We start from the raw sequence: 24,811 nt of genomic DNA on the forward strand, positions 1-24,811 counted from the left end.
AGTTCCCATGATCCACAGACAGTATTCGCTCTCTCATTCATGTGGAAGCCATGTTCATTGTATTTTACAAACATTAAAATGGTCATCCAGCTTTTCTTGCTGAGCTTGTGTGTCATCAGTTTGTTTACACCGTGTCAGTTCCATGCACTCAAGTGGCTAAATGTTGAGGATGGGTGACACAATTCAATATCACACACACATTGTTTGGTTGTACCGGCCTTCAGCTGAACAAAGCATCAGCCATAAGCTGAACAAGGCACCAACCATCAGCTGAACAAGGCACCGGCCATCAGCTGAACAAGGCACCGGCCATCAGCTGAACAAGGCACCAACCATCAGCTGAACAAGGCACCCGTCATCAGCTGAACAAGGCACCGGTCATCAGCTGAACAAGGCACCAGTCATCAGCTGAACAAGGCACCAGCCATCAGCTGAACAAGGCACCAGTCATCAGCTGAACAAGGCACCAGTCATCAGCTGAACAAGGCACCGGCCATCAGCTAAACAAAGCATCAGCCATCAGCTGAACAAGGCACCGGCCATCAGCTGAACAAGGCACCTGCCATCAGCTAAACAAAGCATCAGCCATCAGCTAAACAAAGCATCAGCCATCAGCTGAACAAGGCACCGGCCATCAGCTGAACAAGGCACCTGCCATCAGCTGAACAAAGCATCAGCCATCAGCTGAACAAGGCACCGGCCATCAGCTGAACAAGGCACCTGCCATCAGCTAAACAAAGCATCAGCCATCAGCTGAACAAGGCACCGGCCATCAGCTAAACAAAGCATCAGCCATCAGCTGAACAAGGCACCGGCCAACAGCTGAACAAAGCATCAGCCATCAGCTGAACAAAGCATCAGCCATCAGCTGAACAAGGCACCTGCCATCAGCTGAACAAGGCACCGGCCATCAGCTGAACAAAGCACCGGCCATCAGCTGAACAAGGCACCGGCCATTAGCTAAACAAAGCATCAGCCATCAGCTGAACAAGGCACCTGCCATCAGCTAAACAAAGCATCAGCCATCAGCTGAACAAGGCACCGGCCATCAGCTGAACAAGGCACCGGCCATCAGCTGAACAAAGCATCAGCCATCAGCTAAACAAAGCATCAGCCATCAGCTGAACAAGGCACCGGCCATCAGCTAAACAAAGCATCAGCCATCAGCTAAACAAAGCATCAGCCATCAGCTGAACAAAGCATCAGCCATTAGCTTAACAAGGCACCGGCCATCAGCTGAACAAGGCACCGGCCATCAGCTGAACAAGGCATCAGCCATCAGCTGAACAAGGCACCTGCCATCAGCTGAACAAGGCACCGGCCATCAGCTGAACAAAGCATCAGCCATCAGCTGAACAAGGCACCGGCCATCAGCTGAACAAGGCACCGGCCATCAGCTGAACAAAGCATCAGCCATCAGCTGAACAAGGCCAGGCCATCAGCTGAACAAGGCACCGGCCATCAGCTGAACAAGGCACCGGCCATCAGCTGAACAAGGCACCAACCATCAGCTGAACAAGGCATCAGCCATCAGCTGAACAAGGCACCTGCCATCAGCTGAACAAGGCACCTGCCATCAGCTGAACAAGGCACCTGCCATCAGCTAAACAAAGCATCAGCCATCAGCTGAACAAGGCACCGGCCATCAGCTAAACAAAGCATCAGCCATCAGCTGAACAAGGCACCTGCCATCAGCTGAACAAAGCATCAGCCATCAGCTGAACAAGGCACCGGCCATCAGCTAAACAAAGCATCAGCCATCAGCTGAACAAGGCACCTGCCATCAGCTGAACAAGGCACCGGCCATCAGCTGAACAAGGCACCTGCCATCAGCTGAACAAAGCATCAGCCATCAGCTGAACAAGGCACCGGCCATCAGCTAAACAAAGCATCAGCCATCAGCTGAACAAGGCACCTGCCATCAGCTGAACAAGGCACCGGCCATCAGCTGAACAAGGCACCGGCCATCAGCTAAACAAAGCATCAGCCATCAGCTGAACAAGGCACCGGCCATCAGCTGAACAAAGCATCAGCCATCAGCTGAACAAGGCACCTGCCATCAGCTGAACAAAGCATCAGCCATCAGCTGAACAAGGCACCGGCCATCAGCTAAACAAAGCATCAGCCATCAGCTGAACAAGGCACCGGCCATCAGCTGAACAAGGCACCGGCCATCAGCTGAACAAAGCATCAGCCATCAGCTGAACAAAGCACTGCAAATACTGTCACAACTACCACCACTACTACTCCTACCACTACTACTCCTACCACTACTACTACTACTACTACTACTACTACAACAACAATTAGTACCACCACTACTACTACTACCACTGCTACCACTACTACTTCTACCACCACTACTACTACTACTACTACTACACATACTGCTACTACTACTACTACAAATACTGCCACCACTAATACTACTACTACTACTACTACAAATACTGCCACAACTACTACTACTACAACTACTACTACCACTGCTACTACTACAAATAGTGCCACCACTACCACCGCTACTACCAATACTGCCACCACTACTACTACTACTATTACTGCTACTATTTCTACTACCACCACTTCCACCACTACTACTACTACTTCTACTACAACTACCATTACTACTGCTGCTACTACTACTACTACTACTACAACTACTGCTACTACAACTACAACCACTGGTACTACTACAAATAGTGCCACCACTACCACCGCTACTACCAATACTGCCACCACTACTACTACTACTATTACTACTACTATTTCTACTACCACCACTTCCACCACTACTACTACTACTTCTACTACAACTACCATTACTACTGCTGCTGCTGCTACTACTACTACTACTACAACCACTGCTACTACTACTACTACTACTACTACAAATACTGCCACCACTACTACTACTACTACAAATACTGCCACAACTACTACTACTACAACTACTACTACCACTGCTACTACTACAAATACTGCCACCACTACCACTGCTACTACCAATACTGCCACCACTACTACTACTACTACTATTTCTACTACCACCACTACTTCTTCTACAACTACCATTACTACTGCTCTACTACTACTACTACTACTACTACAACCACTGCTACTACTACTACTACTACTACTACAAATACTGCCACCACTACTACTACTACTACTACTACAAATACTGCCACAACTACTACTACTACTACTACTACTACCACTGCTACTACTACAAATACTGCCACCACTACCACTGCTACTACCAATACTGCCACCACTACTACTACTACTATTACTACTACTATTTCTACTACCACCACTTCCACCACTACTACTACTACTTCTACTACAACTACCATTACTACTGCTGCTACTACTACTACTACTACTACAACTACTGCTACTACAACTACAACCACTGCTACTACTTGTACAAGCACAGCTACTACTACTTCTATTCTTACACCTGCCACTGTCGTGGTTCTGTTTGATTGTATTGGATTCTTCCTACCTGAGCTGTATTGTTTATAGTCATGGCCTGACATTCACGTGATTATCATTCCTCACAAGCTCAGACTGCCTCCGTGGTCTAGTGGTAGAGCGTCCGCCTGGAGAGCGGAAGGTCCGGGGTTCGATCCCAGACCGCGTCATACCAAAAGACGTTAAAAGATGGTACTAGTTGTTACCCTGTCTGGCGCTTGGCATTAAGGGGCTAAAACAAGGACTGGTCGGCTTGGAGTCAGTATACTGTGTCTGAGTGGGGTATTCATGTTAAACTGCGGCATGGTATCTCAGTGAGCTAGCACTATAAATCGGCATCAGTCCGGACTAGTACAAGCAGCCACACAAACACACACACGTACATGCACGTCGCTATATATATAAGTGCAATAATCTTGGACGCGACGTTAAACTCCATTTCACCTCACCACCTCACAAGCTCATTACAGGACAGAAACAATTGAAGTGAGACAACTCGATGGGAAGGTGCAACATTGCGTGAATGTTGACAAGGCAATGGCCATGCATGTGAGGCAGTCCTGCCTTGCTGGGCCGTGTTGACACTCCGCTCACTAAACAATCCTTCAACTGTTGGATTGTTTGATTCTGTCTGCTTGAATCTTGATACAAAAATCTCTGTGTGGACTTGACACTTTGTCAAATAAAACCGCTCCGACGTCGTAGCTGTAAGTGGGACTTCAGAAGCTTGGGAATGTACATATAAGAAAACCCAGCACCTGCTGGCGGAGGGCAGAACAGCGGCGTTGGTGGTGTTTGTTTCATTGATTTGATAAGTGTATTTGCAAATTATGAATGTTTGTGATCTTAAATATTGAAAGATGTTGCCCTTGCTTAGGGACCGACCACAGTGGGGATCTGGGATTTAAGACAGAGTTCTTCTTTTCAACTGAGCAAGAGATTACTGTTAGGTGTTCGCCCATTACCCTGTCAGGCTCATTTTGATTGAGAAATTGATCTCTGTAATTAGTGTGTGTGTTTGTTTCTGTCCGTCCGTCCGTCCGTCCATCTGTCGGAGGAGGGGGAACCTGAGGATCTCCCATCATTTTCATGAAGAGATATATGTCTTTTTGTAGCATCCAAATCAAATTGTCAACCCCTTATGAAATGCTTAGTTTGAAATGACTGTTCCATGCACAGTTTTTGTTCATGATTGTGATGGACACACCTCATTCAAGGTAGTTTTTGAATATGAAATTGAATGTTATTCTGAATGGTTATTTGAATGAAGCCTTGTATTTCAGCTTGTGAGTGAGAGATTATGCTTCAAGACGGGCAATGTCACCTGTTACAAACAACACTGAATGATATGGATTATAGTCTGGCTGTGGCTGTGTGCCCTGTGTCTGCCCTGTGTCTGTCCTGTGTCCTCACCCTGTGTCCATGCCCTGTGTCCCTGTATCTATGCTCTTTGTCTGTCCTGTGTCTGTCCTGTGTCCTCACCCTGTGTCCATGCCCTGTGTCCCTGTATCTATGCTCTTTGTCTGTCCTGTGTCTGTGCCCGTGCCCTGTGTGTGTGCCCTGTGTCCATGCCCTGTGTCCCTGTATCTATGCTCTTTGTCTGTCCTGTGTCTGTGCCTGTGCCCTGTGTGTGTGCCCTGTGTCCCTGCCCTGTGTCCCTGTATCTATGCTCTTTGTCTGTGCCCGTGCCCTGTGTGTGTGCCCTGTGTCCATGCCCTGTGTCCCTGTATCTATGCTCTTTGTCTGTCCTGTGTCTGTGCCCGTGCCCTGTGTGTGTGCCCTATGTCCCTGCCCTGTGTCCCTGTATCTATGTTCTTTGTCTGTCCTGTGTCTGTGCCCGTGCCCTGTGTGTGTGCCCTGTGTCCCTGCCCTGTGTCCCTGTATCTATGCTCTTTGTCTGTCCTGTGTCTGTGCCCGTGCCCTGTGTGTGTGCCCTGTGTCCCTGCCCTGTGTCCCTGTATCTATGCTCTTTGTCTGTCCTGTGTCTGTGCCCGTGCCCTGTGTGTGTGCCCTATGTCCCTGCCCTGTGTCCCTGTATCTATGTTCTTTGTCTGTCCTGTGTCTGTGCCCGTGCCCTGTGTGTGTGCCCTGTGTCCCTGCCCTGTGTCCCTGTATCTATGCTCTTTGTCTGTCCTGTGTCTGTGCCCGTGCCCTGTATCCATGCCCTGTGTGCCCTGTGTGTGTGCCCTGTGTGCCCTGTGTATGTGCCCTGTATCCATGCCCTGTGTGTGTGCCTTGTATCCATGCCCTGTGTGTGTGCCCTGTATCCATGCCCTGTGTGCCCGTGTCCATGCCTTGTGTGCCCTGTGTCTGTGCCCTGTATCCATGCCCTGTGTGCCCTGTATCCATGCCTTGTGTGCCCTGTGTCTGTGCCCTGTATCCATGCCCTGTGTGCCCTGTATCCATGCCCTGTGTGCCCTGTGTCCATGCCTTGTGTGCCCTGTGTCTGTGCCCTGTATCCATGCCCTGTGTGTGTGCCCTGTATCCATGCCCTGTGTCCTCGCCCTGTGTGTGTGCCCTGTATCCATGCCCTGTGTCCTCGCCCTGTGTACCCTGTATCTGTGCCCTGTATCCATGCCCTGTGTCTGTGCCCTGTATCCATGCCCTGTATCTGTGCCCTGTATCCATGCCCTGTGTGTGTGCCCTGTATCTGTGCCCTGTATCCATGCCCTGTGTCCTCGCCCTGTGTGTGTGCCCTGTGTGTGTGCCCTGTATCCATGCCCTGTGCCCTCGCCCTGTGTGTGTGCCCTGTATCCATGCCCTGTGTCCTCGCCCTGTGTCCTCGCCCTGTGTGTGTGCCCTGTTTCCATGCCCTGTGTGTGTGCCCTGTATCCATGCCCTGTGTGTGTGCCCTGTATCTGTGCCCTGTATCTGTGCCCTGTATCCATGCCCTGTATCCATGCCCTGTGTCAGCTCAAAGGCTCTCTGTACAACCACTGATAAGGTGTCATAGAATATGCTAATGTGAACAAATATTTCACGTTTTGATTAGAGGCTCCTTGGACCCTTATTATCTCCCTTTATGTGGCTCTTCAGTGTTCCCTGTCTCCGACACGGTAATGTCCCCTTCCTTCAGAATCACTGATAGTTGATTTTTGGATTTCTCTTGTTGTGTAGACCATTTGGCTTAATTCCATACACTAGCAAATCGTCGTGGTTACGGGGAATGACGTAAAACGTGACCTTAATGTATCAACTCCGAGGTCGTTGGTTGGTCAGGTCCTTGAGGCAACTTTGGGATCAATACCAGAGTCCGTAGTCTGTGCCCCTCTCATCACAGTGGGCTGTGTGAGTGACACTGACTGCTCTGTTATTCACAGGGTCACTGACTTGAAATCAGTGTTGTTGTAATTAAAAGGGTCATTGACATGAAATCAGTTTCTTTGTAATTAACAGGGTCATTGACATGAAATCAGTGTTATTTGTAATTAACAGGGTCATTGACCTGAAATCAGTTTTGTTGTAATTGACACGGAAATTGACGTGAACATGCTTCATGTACAGTATTATTCAAAATATAATTTTGGGAAAAATTAAGAATGTTATGCATCTTAATGAAAAGAAAGGAAGACATTGTATATGTTGTGACTGTTTATTATGTGGATTATGGTGAAAGGACAGACACCGAGTTTGAAGATGCATCAAAAGTATTCTTCTTGTTGGCTCACTTAAATACCACAGTGCACCCCCTAAATCTTTGTTATGTCACACTTCAATAAACGAAATATCTCCTTGCCCTTATTGCAAGTTAAATGCATACATAGCAAGGCTTGAAATACTGGAATAGAGCTGAGCTGTATCTAAACATGATCGTTGTCTTGGTAATAACAGGTCATAGATAGTGGAAAGCAAGTGTTGCTGGCCAGGTTGGCTGTAGTGAGGTTGGCTGTGGTGAGGTTGGCTGTGGTGTGGTCGGCTGTGGTGAAGTTGGCTGTGGTGAAGTTGGCTGTCGTGAGGTCTGTGATTAGGTTGGCTGTGGTTAGGTTGGCTGTGGTGAGGTTGGCTGTGGTGAGGTTGGTTGTGGTGAGGTTGGTTGTGGTGAGGTTGGCTGTGGTGTGGTTGGCTGTGGTGAGGTCTGTGGTGAGGTTGGCTGTGGCGAGGTTGGTTGTGGTGAGGTTGGCTGTGGTGTGGTTGGCTGTGGTGAGGTTGTTGTGAGGTCTGTGGTGAGGTTGGCTGTGGTGAGGTTGGTTGTGGTGAGGTTGTTGTGAGGTCTGTGGTGAGGTTGGCTGTGGTGAGGTTGGTTGTGGTGAGGTTGGCTGTGGTGTGGTTGGCTGTTGTGAGGTCTGTAGTGAGGTTGGCTGTGGTGAGGTTGGTTGTGGTGAGGTTGTTGTGAGGTCTGTGGTGAGGTTGGCTGTGGTGAGGTTGGTTGTGGTGAGGTTGTTGTGAGGTCTGTGGTGAGGTTGGCTGTGGTGAGGTTGGCTGTGGTGTGTTTGGCTGTGGTGAGATTGGTTGTAGTGAAGTTGGTTGTGGTGAGGTTGGATGTGGTGAGGTTGGATGTGGTGAGGTCTGTGGTGAGCTTGGCTGTGGTGAGGTTGGTTGTGGTGAGGTTGGTTGTGGTGAGGTTGGATGTGGTGAGGTTGGCCGTAGTGAAGTTGGTTGTGATGAAGTTGGCTGTGGTGAGGTTAGTAGTGGTGAGGTTAGTAGTGGTGAGATTGGTTGTGGTGAGATTGGCTGTGGAGAGGTTCGTTGTGGTGATGTTGGTCGTGGTGAGGTTGGTTGTGGTGATGTTGGTCGTGGTGAGGTTGGCTATGGTGAGGTTGTGAGGTTGGCTGTGATGTTGTCTGTGGTGAGGTTGGCTATGGTGAGGTTGTGTCGAGGTTGTGGTGAGGTTGGCTGTGGTGAGGTTGGCTATGGTGAGGTTGTGTCGAGGTTGTGGTGAGGTTGGCTGTGGTGTATGAAGATGATACAGGATAATTGAAATGTCATGTGATGAAGGTCAAGGGGTATAGGAGAATGATAGTGCTGTCATGTCAGTGATATTAGAACTACCTCTAAAGATGAAGGTGATGATATATTGATGATATTAGTTGCAGATTCGAGAGTGTCCTTTCCATGCTTATCATAGGTTGTAGAAAATGAACTTTGAAGCTTCTATCCTGAAAGTGAATGTTAAAGATCGAATGGGGCGATCGGGTAGCTGATTGGTTAAAATATTGGCTCGTCACGCCCTAACACAATTTACTTTTTGTTGCAGGCAGAAAACCTACTTTTAGATGGCAACATGAACATCAAGATTGCAGGTGAGCTAACAAAGGACAAAAGTTTATCCTAACGTAGAAAACAGATAGCCCCATTCATGAGTGTAGAGACGCCTTTGTGAACTATCATTATATGAAAGAAAAGAAAACAGAAAAGGTCGGGGGTATATCAAGGTTCCGTCCTTCCGTCCGTCCGAAAACTTTGTCCGCACGATTTCTCTTAAACTATTCAGTGAATTCATCTCAAACTTAGTACATATAATCTGTGTCAGGGGTGCAGTCAAAAGAAAAAAAATATTTTTATTAATTTTCCATTTTTTTAATGAATTTTTCAAACCCTAACCCTATCCATCTTCTAATGAAACAGAGTGACTTCCATCAAGCATCGCACACTAGGCGGGTCGGGGGTATTAGTAAGCCAAGCTCACTTTTGCCCTTGTTGATATTTTTACAGACTGTGACCTGTCAAATTTAATGAGCATCATAGCCATTTTCATTTTGTTGAGGGGCAGTCGGGTAGCCTAGTGGTTAGAGCGTTTAATTGTAACGCCGAAGACCCGGGTTCGATTCCCGACATGGGTACAATGTGTGAAGCCTATTTCTGGTGTCCCCCGCCGTGATATTGCTGGAATATTGCTAAAAGCGGCGTTAAACCATACTCACTCACTCACTCATTTTGTTGATGTGGAGAAGAGGTAGGTAGGTTTACAGAATCACTGACAACAGGTGCTTGATTCAGTCAGTACCAGCTAGCAATAATTTACAGGATTATCTCTCAACACCGTCCCCCTTATTCCTTTCAGACTTTGGTTTTGGCAACTTTTTCAAGGCGGGCGAGCAGCTGGCGACCTGGTGTGGGAGTCCCCCTTATGCCGCCCCGGAGGTGTTCGAGGGCAAGAAGTACCTCGGACCTCAAATAGACATCTGGGTAGGTGTACCCCCACCCTGCTTCCTGGACGTAACCGAGCAAAACAAGTCCTGTTAGCCTTGCTGTACATGATATATATCCTGTGTCGGGTGGGAGGGGGGGGGGGGGGGTCGGGTAGTTTAGTGGTCAAAGCGTTCGCTCATCATGGGTCACGGGTTCGATTCCCGACATGGGTACAATGTGTGAACCCCATTTCTGGTGTCCCCTGTCGTTGCTGGAATATTGCTAAAAGAGGCGTAAAACCATAATCACTCACTCACTCACTCACTGTGTTGGGGGATTTTACAACGAGAGGCATGTATCAGCCTGATCAAGTGTCAATTTCTAAAACCCTATGTCCGTGTGGGACATTGAAGAATTGACAACATGCATGCCTTTTTAAATAATTAGCTTTGAAATAGACTGAAATATTATATTAATGAATTAAATTACACTAAACTGATATATCTAACTTGGGTATTATTCTTTAAAGAATGTTTCATTTTAATGTTCCGACCACCTGTTGTGCCTCTAGTTATATAATCATCTGTTTCTGTGTTTCAGAGTCTGGGAGTTGTGCTATATGTACTGGTCTGTGGAGCTCTACCTTTTGATGGGCCAAACCTGCAAACATTGCGTGATCGTGTGTTGTCTGGTCGGTTCCGAATCCCTTTCTTCATGTCAACAGGTTGGCATTTTATCAAAGTGTTCCTTCAATTTTTACGTACTATCTTGTCAATATCCATGTATTTAATTTGTATACTATCTGTCAATATTCCATTGGTAATCTGGGTGGCCCAGTCGTCTGTGCAGAGTCGCGTCCTTTGGGCACGCCAGAAATCTATGATTATGGGTTCGAATCCCATTTCGCCCCGATTGTGTTTCTAGGTTTGCCAGCACCATACCCGTGCTCGTGGGTTTCACCGAAGTGGTAAACGTCTGAGACCGGCATCACTTCGGGCTTTCCTCCCACATTAAGCTGACACGCCATGATATAACGGGAATACTGTTAAAAGCGGTGTTAAACCCAACTCACTCACTCACTCAAAAGTAATCTGTCAAAGATGAGTATTTAATATGTTTGTGTTCTGTCAATAGGTACTACAGTAGGGTGCCACAATTACCTGTGCAGAGTTACTTCCCTTTGTTGTAGCATGATTTGCTGATCCTTGGGTTGTATCTCAGATTGACCTGATACTGAATGATACAGTGGTTGATATCCCTCATTCACCATGCGATGGTTGTTAACACTAGGTGTTAAAATGTCCTGTTGCATTCTTTCAGAATGTGAGCATTTAATCCGACGGATGTTGGTGCTTGACCCGAGCAAACGCTTCACAATGGAACATATCAAGAACCACAGATGGATGCAACTGGACGGCGGTCAGCCCAAGCAACCGCCTCCAAGTCCCATCATCGGCTACAACGCCAAGGTCGGGGAGTTCAATGAGCAGATCCTCCGAATCATGCAAAGTCTCGGCATCGACCAGAAGAAGACGATGGAGGTAGGGAGGAGGGGGCAGGGTGATGGGGGCAGGGTGATGGGGGCAGGGTGATGGAGGCAGGGTGATGGAGGGGGCAGGGTGATGGGGGCAGGGTGATGGAGGGGGCAGGGTGTTGGAGGGGGCAGGGTGATGGAGGGGGCAGGGTGATGGGGGCAGGGTGAAGGGGGCAGGGTGAAGGGGGCAGGGTGATGGAGGTAGGGTGATGGGGGCAGGGTGATGGGGGCAGGGTGATGGGGGCAGGGTGATGGAGGTAGGGTGATGGGGGCAGGGTGATGGAGGTAGGGTGATGGAGGTAGGGTGATGGGGGCAGGGTGATGGAGGTAGGGTGATGGGGGCAGGGTGATGGAGGTAGGGAGGAGGGGACAATGTGATGGGGAGAGGCAGCGATACAAAATACCAGTTTCAGCCCACTAGTCCTTAGGATGATAACATGTAGCAAAACCCTTAAAAAGGGCAAATTTCTTGTAGTCCTTAGCATGCCTTATCTATTGGGCAGTTTGGCAAGGACAAAAGGACTAGTGGTGGGTTAGTGGGGGTTGTGTGATTTTATAGAAGAGTGATTTAGTGGGTAAGTGGGGGTTGTGTGATTTTGTAGAAGAGTGATTTGGTGGTTTAGTGGAGGGTTGTGTGATTTTGTAGAAGAGTGATTTGGTGGTTTAGTGGAAGGTTGTGTGATTTTGTAGAAGAGTGATTTTGTTGGTTAGTGGAGGGTTGTGTGATTTTGTAGAAGAGTGATTTGGTGGGTTAGTGGGGGTTGTGTGATTTTGTAGAAGATTGATTCGGTGGGTTAGTGGGGTTTGTGTGATTTTGTAGAAGAGTGATTTGGTGGGTTAGTGGGGGTTGTGTGATTTTGTAGAAGAGTGATTTGGTGGGTTAGTGGGGGTTGTGTGATTTTGTAGAAGAGTGATTTGGTAGGTTAGTGGGGGTTGTGTGATTTTATAGAGGAGTGATTTGGTGGGTTAGTGGGGGTTGGGTGATTTTGTAGAAGAGTGATTTGGTGGGTTAGTGGAGGATTGTGTGACTTTGTAGAAGAGTGATTTGGTTGGTTAGTGGGGTTTGTGTGATTTTGTAGAAGAGTGATTCGGTGATAGGTCCTACGTATGGAATCCATGTGTCCAGTGTAAGGGAGATAACTCTGCAGGTATCATCTGTTTTACAGAAGTAGAATATGACTCTACCATCGTACAACAGCCAGTGAATGTTTTTATCCACAGCATCTGTGGCAGATACAGTATTTTCTTTCTCCTCCCCAGGCTCTGCGCAATGATTCTTACGATCACTACACGGCAATCTACTATCTTCTACTTGATCGACTGAGACATCATCGCAGCAGTTACCCAACCGAGAACCGAGTCGATGCCCGCCGCCGACGCCCAAGCACGATAGCAGAACAAGCCATGATGAGGAGTAAGCCCCCCCCAGGGAGCATGCATCGTCCGTCACTGGGTAGTGTGAAGCAAGGAGTGTTCAGTAGGACCACCGACTGTGCCAGTCCGCCGGTTCAACCCCCTCAGTTATTGGCTGTTGTGAAACATCCGACCTTAGACTTTGACCTTGTTCCGCCTACTGGCATCCCTCACTGTTTACACGATATCCTTCCTCCGCCCTTCTTGAAAACAATGCAATCCGTGGCGGGTCATGTGATCACGACGTCTATTGACGAAGGCGTTGAGGTGGACATTTTAGATAGAGACTCACAGAGTGACTTACATCATCGACAATCCGTGGACGGGAACGTGATGGCCCCGGCGCTCGTGCCCAGCTGCATGTATGGAGATATAAGCAATTTACTCAGCAATAACAGTAGCACGTCTCTCAACGCGGCAGGATCGTTACAGTCTCCCTTCGCAAGTTTTGATTCCTCCTTAGAGGCCGATGTCAATTCTAGTCTCACGTCCTGTGTTCAGAGTAGTTTCAGTTCATGTGCGTACAATGCATCCATCCCTGTGTATTCTAGTGGAAGTAACTGTAGTAATGGTGGCCATGGTAACCCGAGTCTGCTGCAGGTGGGCACTCGGTGTAACAGTCCGTCGTCCACGAGCGTGGCGTCGAATCCCGGTGATACAAACATAAACACGCAAGGGGCTGATGAGCCTACTCAAGATCGGAGTCAGACCCGATCACCTGTGAATTTCAGAGAAGGGAGGCGAGCGTCTGATGGACTCGTAGCGCAGGGAATAATAGCATTCCGACAGCGTTTGCGAGAAAGTATGCGAGCGAAAGGTATGGTTGAGCTGCGGCAGGAACATCAGCAGCTCCAGAACATGTTTCAGCAACAAATCCCGGTGCCTCCCCATCCCCATTCCTTGCCCCACCGCAAGCTGTCGGCTCCCCACCACCCGTCCTTCAGACAATGGTCGCTTGATGAGCAGCCCGTGCATCCTCCAAGAAGACGTCCCCTGATGAAGCGGATGAGTTTGCCGTCGGAGAGCTTCGACATCCAGCCTCATCGCCTCCTGGCACTCAAGCAGTCCATGCAGCTGGAGCAGCAGATGGACCGAGTAGGCAGCCAGGACAACGTCCTCCATCAGGGAGGGGCAGGAGCAGGGGCAGGAGCAGGAGCAGGAGCAGGAGGAGGCTACGGGGGAATGGAGTTCCACATGACCAATAAGCCTCTTCAGCATCAGCTGATGCAACATCGACTGCAGCAGAAAAGACAGACGTTTCAGAAACATGGTCAGCTAAGCAGTCAGTTTCAGCAGCTTCACATCGACCCACAGAACATGCCGGTCATCGACTTTGGGCAAAGTGGACCGGGTCAGTCGGGGTTACAGAGCTATCAGTACCCCGAGAATCTCATCTCCCAGCCTCATCAAGACCTCGTCACCTCAACTGGCTTCTCCTCCCCCCTCCCTCTCACAACACTTGACGTCGCTACCCCCATGCCACAGGAAATTCTCAACCCCATGATTTCCCAGCCAAACGCTTCACAAGGATACTCCTCTCCCGAGGCTCAGTACCTGCCGTGGACTCCCCTCAAGCGAGCAGACGCGGCCATTTTGGCTCAGCTGGAACAAGGAACGGCACTGAAATCGAAGGAGTCCAAGTCACCTTGGATGAGATACCAGGAGACCTCAGAACAGGGGTCACAGCTGAGTCATGACAACAGCATGACCTCCATTTCAACGGATCCTCCTGTTTCTAAAGCAGACTTTGACCATCTGTTCAAGGCAATGCCTGTCCCTGCTATTCACGAATCGTCTAAAATGTCCTCCTTTCACATGCATCGGAATGTGAATGATAGCCCGGTCTACGCAAGTCCTTCTCTAATCGGTGCAGGCACAGTTGTCGGGGAACGTGTTAACGATGGAATCGAACATGCAACCCAAGCCTACTTCGGACCACTGACTGAAGAACACATGGACTTGACCTGATCCTCCTCTCTCAACGAATGGTGTCTTAGTGCTATTATGTATCGTCAAAGCAAGCATGTTACGGCGTGTTTAGTCAGATTGCAAATCATATCATAATGTGTTGTGCTACACCCTCTACAGCATGGCAGTTGAACATGGTGGACGTCAAAGTGTGCTACTAGCCATATACGTCACCTGGATTTTTCTGTGAAAATGTTTCAATAGTGGGACAACTTTGAAGCTTCTGTGCAGAAAGACAGCAAGGGATGCTGAGGTAATTCAGGACAATCATCATCGACACAATCACTGTTGCCTTTAGTGGTACCTAGCATCGGAGCAGATGCGGGAGACTGGTACTGTTGATGCGTCACCATGGTTACCACTGTTGAGAGATACTAAGTCAATGGGATAAAGGTTCATAATGAATTTCTTAGAATCGGAGAGTAATTTCAATATAAATTTGACATGCCAAGTTCAAAATTATTATTGAGTGGTAGTCAGACATTTTGACATTGAGAAAAGGGCTGTTGTTGTTAAGTGTTTTTTTTGTTATAATGAGGTTGTTTGTTTTAAAGAGGTGAATTGTCTCTGGATGTGTTTCTAGTAAGCAGGCTGAGACCAGGTTGTTGGTTAAACACCGACACTCTTTCCACAGACCACACAGACTGCAGGTGGATACCAGGGATTATTTAAGCTGACAGGTCCATATTCAGGCCCCCAAGGCTCCAACAAATAGCAGTCAAAATTCCTAAATTTGAATTTCAAATTTTCGGATTCATATCATTATAGATACAACCTTTTACGAGGCCTTGAGGAGGTAACTTGCATTTCACTGATACAACAGGAGGATTTGATACCTGGTTCCACATTATTGCCTAATGCAATGATAAATGCAATGTTTAATCTCTCAATGTAGGAAAATAAGTTTTAAAAGTCCCTATTTTGAACAAAATATTTTTGTTCTCCAAATTTGCCTGCCATGGTCACTTTTTGAGTCCAAGATAAATTCCTGTTTCTGGTAATGAAGACGATTCACTTGAAGACAAATCACCTTATAGTTGTAGAACAGCATTTCACGTACATATTGCATAGCCCACTGTGCAAGCCTCTCATCAGATGAGGGGATGGACGAAGAGGACCAGGTGGTGTTGAGATCGGGCAATGAAACTAGACGGGGATGCCTTGCACTCCTGCCTTCCACAGCTGGGGGGAGTACAAATACAAGTAGGAGTAAAGCTACTGTGTCATTTATTTGTCATTGACATTATTGTCGTATCTTTGTGATAATTGTTGCCATGATGAAAGTTGTAAATCACAATGTGAACACTTCAGCTTGGCTGTGGACCAGGGGAGATAACTCTTCATGTTTTAGTAAACAGATACTCCTGGGCCACTGATTTGTCACGATGTCCTACTTATTCGAGTCGTCGATATTCATCTGAAGTGTATATTTAATTTAGAAGCTAAAAAAACTCTGGCCAAAATAAAATTCTATGTGTTCGTTAGAAAATTTGAATCAAACGTTGCTGTGGACATGTTTGGACTGACCTTGACCTTGTGTGAGCTGGTTCGCCGGTTGATGGAGACTCCTCATGAAGGGCTGAATCCTGCAGGTTCGGGATGGCTATCTCATTCTCTCATCAATATTCTTTCTTCATTTTCACATTCGATTTTCACTGTACCTGGTCATATACGCTTGGTCATGGAAAAGTTGAGAATATTTTCACCTTGGATTTTCTATATCTGGTCACGGTAGGGTTGGGGACGGGTTCACCTGAGAATTTCTATATCTGGTCAAGGTAGAGTAGGGGATGTGTTCACCTGAGATTTTCTATATCTGGTCAAGGTAGGGTCGGGACATGTTCACCTGATATTTTCTATATCTGGTCAAGGTAGAGTAGGGGATGTGTTCACCTGAGAATTTCTGTATCTGGTCAAGGTAGGGTCGGGGACGGGTTCACCTGAGAATTTCTATATCTGGTCAAGGTAGGGTCGGGGACATGTTCACCTGAGATTTTCTATATCTGGTCAAGGTAGGGTCGGGGACATGTTCACCTGAGATTTTCTATATCTGGTCAAGGTAGGGTCGGGGACGGGTTCACCTGAGAATTTCTATATCTGGTCAAGGTAGGGTCGGGGACGGGTTCACCTGAGAATTTCTATATCTGGTCATGCTCAGATGGAATATTTTCATCCCGGGAATCGGTTGATCCTGTTAGGGAAAAGTTTCTATTTTCCTATTACATATAATGCCCCCTTGTTGATTGTGTCCACCAGAAAGACCTGCGTACCCGGGACAATCCTCTGTGAACGTGAATAAAGAAGTTCAAGTGCTCAGTCACTAAAGTACTCACGGAAATGAAAAAAACCTGTTTTTCACAATTTAAAAATCGACACAAAGTGTTACGTAGCTGTAAATACGAAATAACAAAACAACTCGAAAAGTACTAGTCTGGATTTGCTAGTTTGATCTCAGTTAACAATACAAAATGTACTTTACAGGAGGTAATTTGTCAGCACTTTCAACATTCAAAAATATAACTAAGTCCAAATTGACATAGCAGAAACAGACTATAGGCATTTTGCACCTGTTCTCACCTGTCGTCAAGGTGTCATAGGTCACCTTGATCTACTTACACCTGGTTATGCCCTGTTTCACAATAGTCTATTTTATTCACATTTTTACACACTTTTACGTGTAAAAAGGCATAAAAACATTTGATACGCTGTATTTGTGCCACGGCCCAATTAGTACTAATTTAGTTGTTTGAATATTTACATATTTTGTATATTAACTGCATTTATTTAAGATCTGAGGTCGAAAAAACAGGTTTTTTTCATTTCCGTGAGTACTTTAGTCTACACTTGGTTGTTGGAAGTGGTGACCAACACAACACTCCTGTCAAGTTATCAGTTTTCCCAGGAGTGTGTTCAAGTCAAATATTGTAACTACTTATGACCTAGTGGTGTTTCCTAATCAAATAACTGCATTTTCACAGATTGTGTCAGAAATATCTTCGTTAACCTCCTAATCTCATGATGCTGAGGTAGCTGGTCTCTGATCACAATGTCGCAGGACCTGACAAATCTGTTCCTGCCTAAGACAAGCCTAGAAATGTAACATCATACCATTCAACTAATGTTAAGGACTGCATCTTCCCAAGGCAAGAGAGTCCACTAGCCATTTTATCAAGGTCTTGTTTCCATCCTTGCCACATCAAACCCTGGACCCGTGAAGAACCGGGGTAGAATAGGTCTTCAGCAAGCCATGCTTGCCGTAAAAGGCGACTATACCACAGGATCGGGTGGTCAGGCTCGCTGATTTGGTTGATGCATGTCATCGTGTCCCAATTGCATGGATCGATACTCATGATGTCAATCACTGGATTGTTTATTATTATTTACTGGACTCGATTATTTACAGACTGCCATCATATAGCTTGAATATTGCTAAGTACGGCGTTAAACAAAAAAACAACCCCAAAACGAAGACATCAAGCCCACTTTCCTGTGCTAAATATGATTGGATGATCGCACATATCGATAGTCCAATCAGAGAACATTTCACAAAATCAACATCCACGACTGGTACACCTTCGTATGAAAGGGATTTGCCACTGCCTGTCTTTGTTGTCACAAACTGGTCTTTTCATCTTTTAACCCCCATCAGCCTATTTTTTGTGTGTCAGGGATGAAATCGCGAATGTTTTCATTATCTGACAGACTAGGTGGTCGTATATGGTAGTCGCTATACAAGATAAAAACAGCGATCCAGCGTTAGAAATTGGCACTGGTCCTGTAGTCCTTACCAAACTGCCCAATAGTAAAGGTATCATAAGGACTAGTAGAAATTGGCCCATTTTAAGGGTTTTGCTATATGTTATCATTATAAGGACTAGTGGACAAAAACTGTTAGTTTCTAACCCTGCGATCTGATTTGATATCCCCTTTTCATTACAAGGGCACAACTTGTGATCTACATGAGTGGCGCCAGGGTCGAGCCAAGAAAAGTGGCCTTGATGTGTCAAGGGTAGAAACTAGGCTTTGATACAGGCTAGACACTCTTCCCCCGGGAAGATGTTGCTACAATGGATGGATGGATTGTTCTGTGCTTCAGTACGAGGTTGACATTGTTTTGTTTGTTAATGCTGATTGAATGTAATGTGTACATCATATGTGTTGACACTATATTTTTGTTATTGGATTTTTCCAATGCTATGACAGCCAAAAGAAGCAGGCAGTATACACGTGTAGTCACTTCCTGACAGTTTACAGGTGTTCATACAGGAAGCATGCTACGTTATGCAACAGTCGGTAATTTGTGTGTCTTTTGTCATGAAATCTAAAACAAGCATATGGTCTGTGTAGCGTGTTGATTTTTAGGCTAACGATTGTTTCTCAGGCAACGATTTCCTAAACAGTAGATGTTTACATTTTTGGTCTAAATAGCAAAAATGGTGTTCTTTCCTGCCGAGTTGTGTTACCATGGTTACCAAAGCAGGTCAGCCTGAGAACTAAGCGCATTTGAGCCTTCACTGAACTAGTGTTAATCAAAACCTACGAGCACCTTGCAGAGAATGTCCACTACCATATCAAAAGTCATGATATATGACAGCTGTACAATCAAACAGGGTTTACAAAGTAAAGCAGAGGTGATATATTTATGAATACAGCAGTATTTATAATTGTATGTGTAGATTGTATATTTATGTTTAGGTTGCCATGATGATGGCCATTGTATATTATTGCCGAGAACCTTTGGGGGTTGTCTCATAAATTGTCATGTCATTTTACGTGGAGTTTTACGGTTACCTACAAGCTTACAATGGCAATGGTGTGGAAGTTCTAGTGTGTTCATTTGTACATGGACGGCTCTCCACAGCTTGTCTTGTCGTAGGATACGTGGCTGTTTAGCGTCCAGGTGAGAAAGCCAGACCTGTTGGTTTGGGTCTTAGAACCGAAAACTTCATTTCATATTTGAGATAGCCCCTGAACAATTGAGACGATTAAACACACTAATTGTGCCCAATTCATATGTACATGCTGCAATTAGATCAAACTATATTTTTTGAATTAGCTGCGTCAGCTTGTATGATCAGTGTATAGTGTTCTGTGTATTTGTGTGAAGTTTTCAGAAATGTATGCAAAACATAATCACTAGTTCACGTGGTGATAAATGTGCCTCAATCTGTCCATGTCTGTTTCTTAGAACAAGGGACTGTATTCAACGGTACCTTACACCGTGGTACAATATGTGTATCATGATACAGTCTTACAATGTGTGTACCATGGTACAATATGTGTATCATGATACAGTGGTACAATACTTGTATCACAATAGTGTTGCAATGCTTGTACCATGGTACAATAAGTGTACAATGCATGTACCATGGTACAATAAGTGTACAATGCATGTACCATGGTACAATAAGTGTACAATGCTTGTAACATGGTACAATATGTGTACAATGCATGTACCATGGTACAATAAGTGTACAATGCATGTACCATGGTACAATAAGTGTACAATGCATGTACCATGGTATAATATATGCATCATGATACAGTGGTGCAGAACATGTATCACAATATGTGTACCATACATGTATGATGTACCATGGTACAATATATGCATCATGATACAGTGGTGCAGAACATGTATTGCAATATGTGTACCATACATGTATGATGTACCATGGTACAATATATGCATCATGATACAGTGGTACAGAACATGTATCGCAAAATATGTGTACAATACATGTACCATGGTACAATGTATATTGTGACAGTGTTACAGAACATGTACCATGGTACACTGTTTTAATACAGTGTTGCGTTTCATGGTACAATGTATATTGTGACAGTGTTACAATACATGTACCATGGTACACTGTTTTAATACAGTGTTGCGTATCATGGTACAAACTGTATTGTTGCAATGTATTTGTTACAAGTGCCAAGTTAAACCAGAAGTCTGAAGTTTATTATCAACAAAACTTCTTGAAAAGCCAACCAAGGTATAAGGGAAACCTTTTAGATTTTCATCCAATCTATATTTAAGTTAAGAAGGTGGATGATTCTAATATCATATATAAGAGAGGTTGTATTGTATACACATCGCCCAAACTTAAGCATAGTTGGATTTTCATTCACCACAAGGACATCAACATTTCTACAGTCATCAGAGACAAATGCACGTGCAAAGAAAAGTTAATAATGAAAAATTAACCAATATTTAGTGTTTGTTTGTTTGTTTGTTTATTTGTTTGTTGTTTAACGCCACACTCAGCAATAGTTCAGCTATATGATGGCAGTCTGTAAATAATCGAGTCTGGATCAGACAATCCAGTGATTAACATCATGAGCATCGTTCCATGATCCAATGTTCAATCATACCAGAACACCTTGTAACAGAAAAGTGTCAATTCACAGGGCCTGTGTGGACACCCTTCAAACTGCTACACTTGTCTAGTCTTGTCATGACCAAGACTTGCATGCCATATCAAGAAAACACAAATGTTTTGTTTTTGTTAAATACCAGTAGATCTCCATTGCATACAATGTGCAATTGTTGCTGTTGATTTGTCTCAAAAACATCCACCTATGCTTACGTTTGGTTGTGAGTATTATACAGTGAAGTTGTGTTTTGGATAATTTTAGAGTAATTTCACATTGAATATTTGGTGTGATATGTATGATGGACGCCACAATCAAGAAAACACTCAGAAATTACTGTTGATTTGATTGCTGCCAGTTTTAAGATACAATATGCTGACCTGATGGTATTGATACAGGCCACACGTACTGACAAGGTGGAGAATGTTCCACAGTGAGTCTGACTTTAACTTGAGGTCAAACTCTTAACAGTGGTCTTGCAGCATAAGGGGGCCGCGATTCGCTGTGCAGAGCTGCGCCCCTTGGGCACGCCAGAAACCTATGATTGTGGGTTCGAATCCCGGTTCGCCCCGATTATGTTTCTAGGTTTGTCAGCACCATGCCCGTGCTCGTGGGTTTCACCGAAGTGGTAAACGTCTAAGATCTGCATCACTTCGGGCTTTCCTCCACATCAAGCTGACACGCCGCGATATAACTGGAATACTGTTAAAAGCGGCGTTAAACCCAACACACTCACTCACTCACTCTTGCAGCATAATATCGAAATCATTCTAATGTGGATAAAGATCTAGAAACTACAGGCTGATGTCATAATATGAACAAGTTGAGATGGTTTTGATAAGTACATGATATACATAGTCGGATGGTTGACTCTGAGGATTTCAACCATCGCCATGCATTCAACATGGTCATCTAGACCTTGCTCCATCTTGAACATGAATGGGTAAACAAACCACCTCTCTTTGGAATTAAAAAACAGTTATAACAACATGACTGTCTCTTGAGGAAAATACAATCAAAACAACTTGGCTGTCTCTTACGATAAGTAATTATAACGGAAAGGCAGATTTGCCAACTTTCCATGCAAGATGTCACCCATCTGTTTTCAGAATGGCCTCCAGTTTTGAAATGACCCATGAGTCCTTAGTGCCATTTAAAGGGAGATCACTCGTGTGTGTTAGGAAGCAGTCACAGCTTGATGGTATGAAATAGGCTGTACTCAATGTCACTTTGGCACATGTTAAAAGCATCATTTTGTTGTTACGTTTCTAGTGATATCTTCACAAATTTGTGGTCTTTATATATTTATTAAGCAAAGATACGAAGTTGCTATTATGGATGAATTTTGTCTGTGGTCATGTCTACTTACTGAGTTGGTGTAAGGGTATGTTTTGTGGGTGACGTGTTCAGTCAATGGTTTGGGTAAACGATTCCATTGCAAGCTCTCGTGTCTACCTTTCAACTCAGGTTCTTCAGTGTGAGGCAGTGTATCAGTGAGGATCTGCTACGTGAAAGACTTGCTAACTACGTCCAACATTTGATCAGATGGTAAAGGACTGTGGACGTGTTTGTCCAATGATATCAGAACAATATTTCAAGGAAAGTATGAGTTACGAGAAGTTTACACTTCGGCAATAAATTTCCCTTGTTAAGTAAAGGTCACAGGGAAACAGTCCTGACATATGTGACTTTGTTGCAAAACTGACATCGCTGCTGGGATTACAACACAAACATTTATTATGTGATAGGCATGTGGTTCATGCTTGTAATCTCTGACGAGACCATTACATTCTGCAAGATTCACAGGGAATGACTTTTCAAGTAGCTAGTTCATAGTCAGAAAGCGGACCACTGTTTGGTCATATTCAGAAAGCGGACCACTGTTTGGTCATATTCAGAAAGCGGACCACTGTTTGGTCATATTCAGAAAGAGAAAACTGTGAGGTTGTGTTCAGAAAGAGAAATACCGTTAGTTCCTGTTCAAGGACAGGAACACAACAGGGTCGTGTTCAGGAAAAGTGTCACTGTTTGGTCACGCTGAGTGACTACCACCCATCATCCATGATAGCAACCTCTGTTAGTCAGGCCACAGACATGCTGTATTGTTGATCCAGCTTGTACGGTGTACAGAGTGCCCTTCAGGCGTGTGTATAGTGTACATACAATAGGAGTAGAATGTTATGCACAGTCACAACGGTGTGAAGTTGTATTCAGTTGTTGGCATGAATGAATGCATAGATGTTTATGTGGTTGTATACCTCACAGGAATAAAACAGCTGCATTGAAATCGCTTGGGTTTGTTTACTTTTTCAACAAAAGATTCATGTTTCAGAAGAGACAAGAAAGGAGGTTTTATTTCTACATTTCAGAGACGAATGAATATTCTAATTTATCATATAATGGGTAGGTTTCTCGGCAGGATAAAGCCAACGGATAAAAACGATATCCGTTGGGGTCATATGCGGATAGAGATGCAAATATCAAAGGGCCAAGTAGGGACTACTTTCACTGTTTATAAATAAACATGGCGTCGCCCTCGTCATTCGGCGATCGAGTCAGAATTAACCATCGGGAATCTGGATAAACTACAGGGATAATTGCTATCATTATGAAAAGAACAGTCCATTATACTGAGAATCAGTGTCTAACTGTGACGTAGCTAAGGCATTTTATAAGTTTTGGCAACTTTGGAGATATAAATTTCGAAATAATTTTGCGAGGGCACTAGGCCTAGCCAAGCGGGATCAGTAGCCATATCTGTGCTTGTAGACCTCTGCGGCTTGAAACCTTCTCCACAAATTAAAATAGTTGGATTTGGCCGAAATATGTTTGAATTGTTACCTTGTTTCGTTTTCTCGCTGTGTGTACATCTGACTACTCTTCTTAACGTTATGACAGGACAGACCGACGGTCAACGTCTGACCGTGGCCGTGACGACTCATATAAGACTAGGGTTAGAGTTTGACAAAGGGCCGTTACTCTAGCGGACAGACCGATGAATTGCCGCGAAATGCAAGTAAAAACAATTGTTGTTTTGCATATATGTTGCTTCGCCACTGTATAAGAAACAGATTTCATTTGGAACTATATTGGCTACCGTCACTGTCCGACTGACACATCACTTACCCTGTGACGTAATAAATATTAATGCGCGCATTCCAGGAAAACTCGCAATGTTTAGGTAATGTTTGTGAGAGAGGGAAAGCGATTTTGAAGCACAGAATTAAAGAATGACATTATATGATAAAGAGGTTATCACGCTTGTGTGTTTGGGGATGGTAAATATCCTGTATTAGGAATAAACACTATGTATTTAGCTCGCCATGGCTCGCTAAATACATGGTTTATTCCTAATGCAGGATATTTACCATCCCCAAACACACTCGCGTGATAACCTCTATTTATTAATCACATATTTGTGCTATTCCTGATTACACTGACCGCCTCCGTGGTCTAGTGGTAAAGCGTCCGCCCGGAGAGCGGAAGGTCCGGGGTTTGATCCCCGGCCGCGTCATACCAAAAGACGTTAAAAGATGGTACTTCTTGTTACCCTGCCTGACGCTCGGCATCAAGGGGCTAAAACAAGGACTGGTCGGCTCGGAGTCAGTATACTGTGTCTGAGGGGTATTCATGTCAAACTGCGGCATGGTATCTCGGTGTGCTAGCACTATAAATCGGCATCAGTCCGGACTAGTACAAGCAGCCACACACACACACACACACACACACACACACACACACACATGCATGCACGTCGCTATATAAGTGCAATAATCTTGGACGCGACGTTAAACCCCATTTCACCTCACCTCACCTCCTGATCACACTGTAGCTTCTCAGATATTTCTACACCACATAGTATCGGCTCTGTGTTGGATGGAAATCGAGTGCGCCGTTGTTCAAAGACCTGTACCACTTAGTGAGTGAGTGAGTGAGTGAGTGAGTTTGGTTTTACGCCGCTTTTAGCAA

General features: G+C 45.2%; 1 protein-coding gene across 1 annotated transcript in view; it reads left to right on the forward strand.

Moving 5' to 3' along the window:
• LOC124126232 (serine/threonine-protein kinase SIK1-like) overlaps positions 1 to 16,908 on the forward strand; it is a 50,807-nt gene extending 33,899 nt beyond the window's left edge. Inside the window, exons 5-9 of the mRNA XM_046489612.2 lie at positions 8,675 to 8,720; positions 9,482 to 9,606; positions 10,150 to 10,273; positions 10,870 to 11,090; positions 12,344 to 16,908. Coding sequence (XP_046345568.2) covers positions 8,675 to 8,720; positions 9,482 to 9,606; positions 10,150 to 10,273; positions 10,870 to 11,090; positions 12,344 to 14,464 — 2,637 coding nt within the window. The 3' untranslated portion in view covers positions 14,465 to 16,908. The remainder of the gene's footprint in view (positions 1 to 8,674; positions 8,721 to 9,481; positions 9,607 to 10,149; positions 10,274 to 10,869; positions 11,091 to 12,343) is intronic.
• Positions 16,909 to 24,811: the final 7,903 nt, after the last annotated feature.

This window comes from Haliotis rufescens, unplaced genomic scaffold (genome assembly GCF_023055435.1).
Source record: "Haliotis rufescens isolate VD_foot unplaced genomic scaffold, xgHalRufe1.0.p SCAF_24, whole genome shotgun sequence".
Classification (NCBI taxonomy): domain Eukaryota; kingdom Metazoa; phylum Mollusca; class Gastropoda; order Lepetellida; family Haliotidae; genus Haliotis; species Haliotis rufescens.